A 2,175-nucleotide genomic window follows, 5' to 3' on the forward strand; every position below is an offset into this window, starting at 1 on the left:
ATGGTGATGAAGTGTACTGCTGTGTGCCTTGTGGCACTGGCCTTGCTTGTCAGCTTCTGTGACGCCCAGTGGGATGGTGGCGCTTACTCAAAACCCTCAAAACCTAGATACCAGAAGCCGTCACCACCTGTGAGGCAGGAGCCGAGCAAACAGATCCCCCAAGAGCCACAACAATCAAAGCAGACATTTGAGAAACCACTCACCTGGACATACCCTGAAGATCCCAAGCCTGAGCCCCAACCCGAGGTGCCTTTCGAGCTGAGACATCCTGTTCCTGCCGCGACAGTTGCTGTTGAGTGCAGAGAGAGGGATGCTCATGTGGAAGTCAAGAAGGACATGTTTGGGATTGGCCAGTTCATCAATCCAGCCGACCTTACCCTGGGAGCCTGTGGTGCTGTTGCAGAGGACAATGTGGCTCACGTGTTGATTTTTGAAGCTGAACTGCATGAATGTGGCAGCTCATCAATGGTATGCACAATGAAGATGGTAGTCACTTAAAAATGAATAATATACTTGAGTGAATATTAATTTGAACCATGCTAAAATATGTAACTGTATGATGCTATTTGTATTAATATTTTTTTCTTGGCTAGATGACGGACGATTACCTCATCTACACCTTCACGCTGAACTATAACCCTCAACCTCTGGGCGGTGTTCCAGTGGTGAGGACTAGCAAGGCTGCCGTAATTGTGGAATGCCACTACCCAAGGTATGTAGATCAGCTACAGGTGTGGCAGACAAACAAACATGCTAATGTTAATATGCAAATCAAGGATCTTGTTTTATGCAAATTCTGTATTGGTAGACTAAATCTGCTTTGACTATTCCAGCGGCGGATGAGCATCAATCTGAGAATGACTAGATTTCTGCATTCTAAGGAAACATCTTTAATCATTTAGGAAGCACAATGTGAGCAGCCTTCCTCTTGACCCCGTGTGGATCCCGTTCTCTGCAGTTAAGGTGGCAGAGGAATTCCTATACTTCACTCTGAAACTCATGACTGGTGAGTCAATTTTGCATGCACATTTTAACTGTTATAGAACTGTGCTTGATGTTATTGTCTCATTGCAGATGACTGGCAATATGAGAGGCCAATCTACCAGTACTTCCTGGGAGACATGATTAATATCGAGGCTATCGTCAAGCAGTACTTCCACGTGCCGCTCCGTGTTTATGTGGACCGCTGTGTAGCTACTCTCTCACCTGACGCGTCCTCCAGCCCCAGATACGCCTTCATTGAAAACCATGGGTAAGGTCCTTTAATGAGCGAACTGAAGTTGTCCGTTCAGCGGGAATAGATTATCACAGACACAGAAACATTTTTGTTTGTTTTCCTGCATGCAGGTGTTTCGTTGATGCTAAGATCACAGGCTCTGAGTCCAAGTTCATGGCTCGCACTGTAGACAACAAGCTTCAGTTCCAGCTGGAGGCCTTGAGGTTCCAGGGTGCTGACAGTGGACTGGTGAGCATCGCCAAGACAGATTTATTTCTGTTTTACACCAAATGCAGCAAAGTGACATTATAATAACAACAACCCAAACTTTCTATTATTCCTACAGCTCTACATTACATGCCACTTGAAAGCAACATCGGCTGCCTATGCCTTTGATAGTGAACATAGAGCTTGTTCCTACATCAACGGGTGAGTCTGTGTGTTAATGGACAAGTGGAACAGGATAACTGATGCTGTACTTAATTGCTTGCATCTCCTTTTCTTCCCAGGTGGAAGGAGGCCAGTGGAGCTGATGCAGCTTGTGGCTCCTGTGACTCTAGTTCATTTGGATCATCCGGCGCAACATCCGGTCTGGTAACTGGCACCTCAGGTGCTTCCTGGGGTACTGGTGGCGGATCAACATCTCTGTCTACTCCTGGCAGGAAGATCCGTGATGTGACCCAAAGTGAAAGTATGTTAATAAAAAAGAACTTCTCTAAAATATTTGATATTATATATATATAAAAATAACCGAACCGTTGGCATATAGCAGCATGTTTATCAGAGTTGATTTTATGTTATGTTATTTGTTAGCTGTATTATTTTATGTTTGCTGTGCTGTTAGACAGCCAAAGTGGTGCTTATTGTAATGCATTTTCTGTCTTTCTTCCTTAGTTATTGAATGGGAAGGTGATGTCACCCTGGGCCCTATCCCCATTGAAGAGAAGTTGGTCGCTTAA

General features: G+C 44.8%; 1 protein-coding gene across 1 annotated transcript; it reads left to right on the forward strand.

Annotated features, from left to right (window-relative positions):
* Positions 1-2,175, forward strand: LOC121608042 (zona pellucida sperm-binding protein 3-like). The gene is made up of 8 exons (XM_041939143.1): positions 1-468; positions 594-712; positions 903-1,006; positions 1,075-1,252; positions 1,348-1,465; positions 1,563-1,645; positions 1,726-1,907; positions 2,111-2,175. Exons 1-8 carry the CDS (start codon positions 1-3, stop codon positions 2,173-2,175), a joined length of 1,317 nt encoding a protein of 438 aa, XP_041795077.1.

The sequence above is a fragment of the Chelmon rostratus genome, chromosome 6, assembly GCF_017976325.1.
Source record: "Chelmon rostratus isolate fCheRos1 chromosome 6, fCheRos1.pri, whole genome shotgun sequence".
NCBI classification, from domain to species: Eukaryota; Metazoa; Chordata; class Actinopteri; order Chaetodontiformes; family Chaetodontidae; genus Chelmon; species Chelmon rostratus.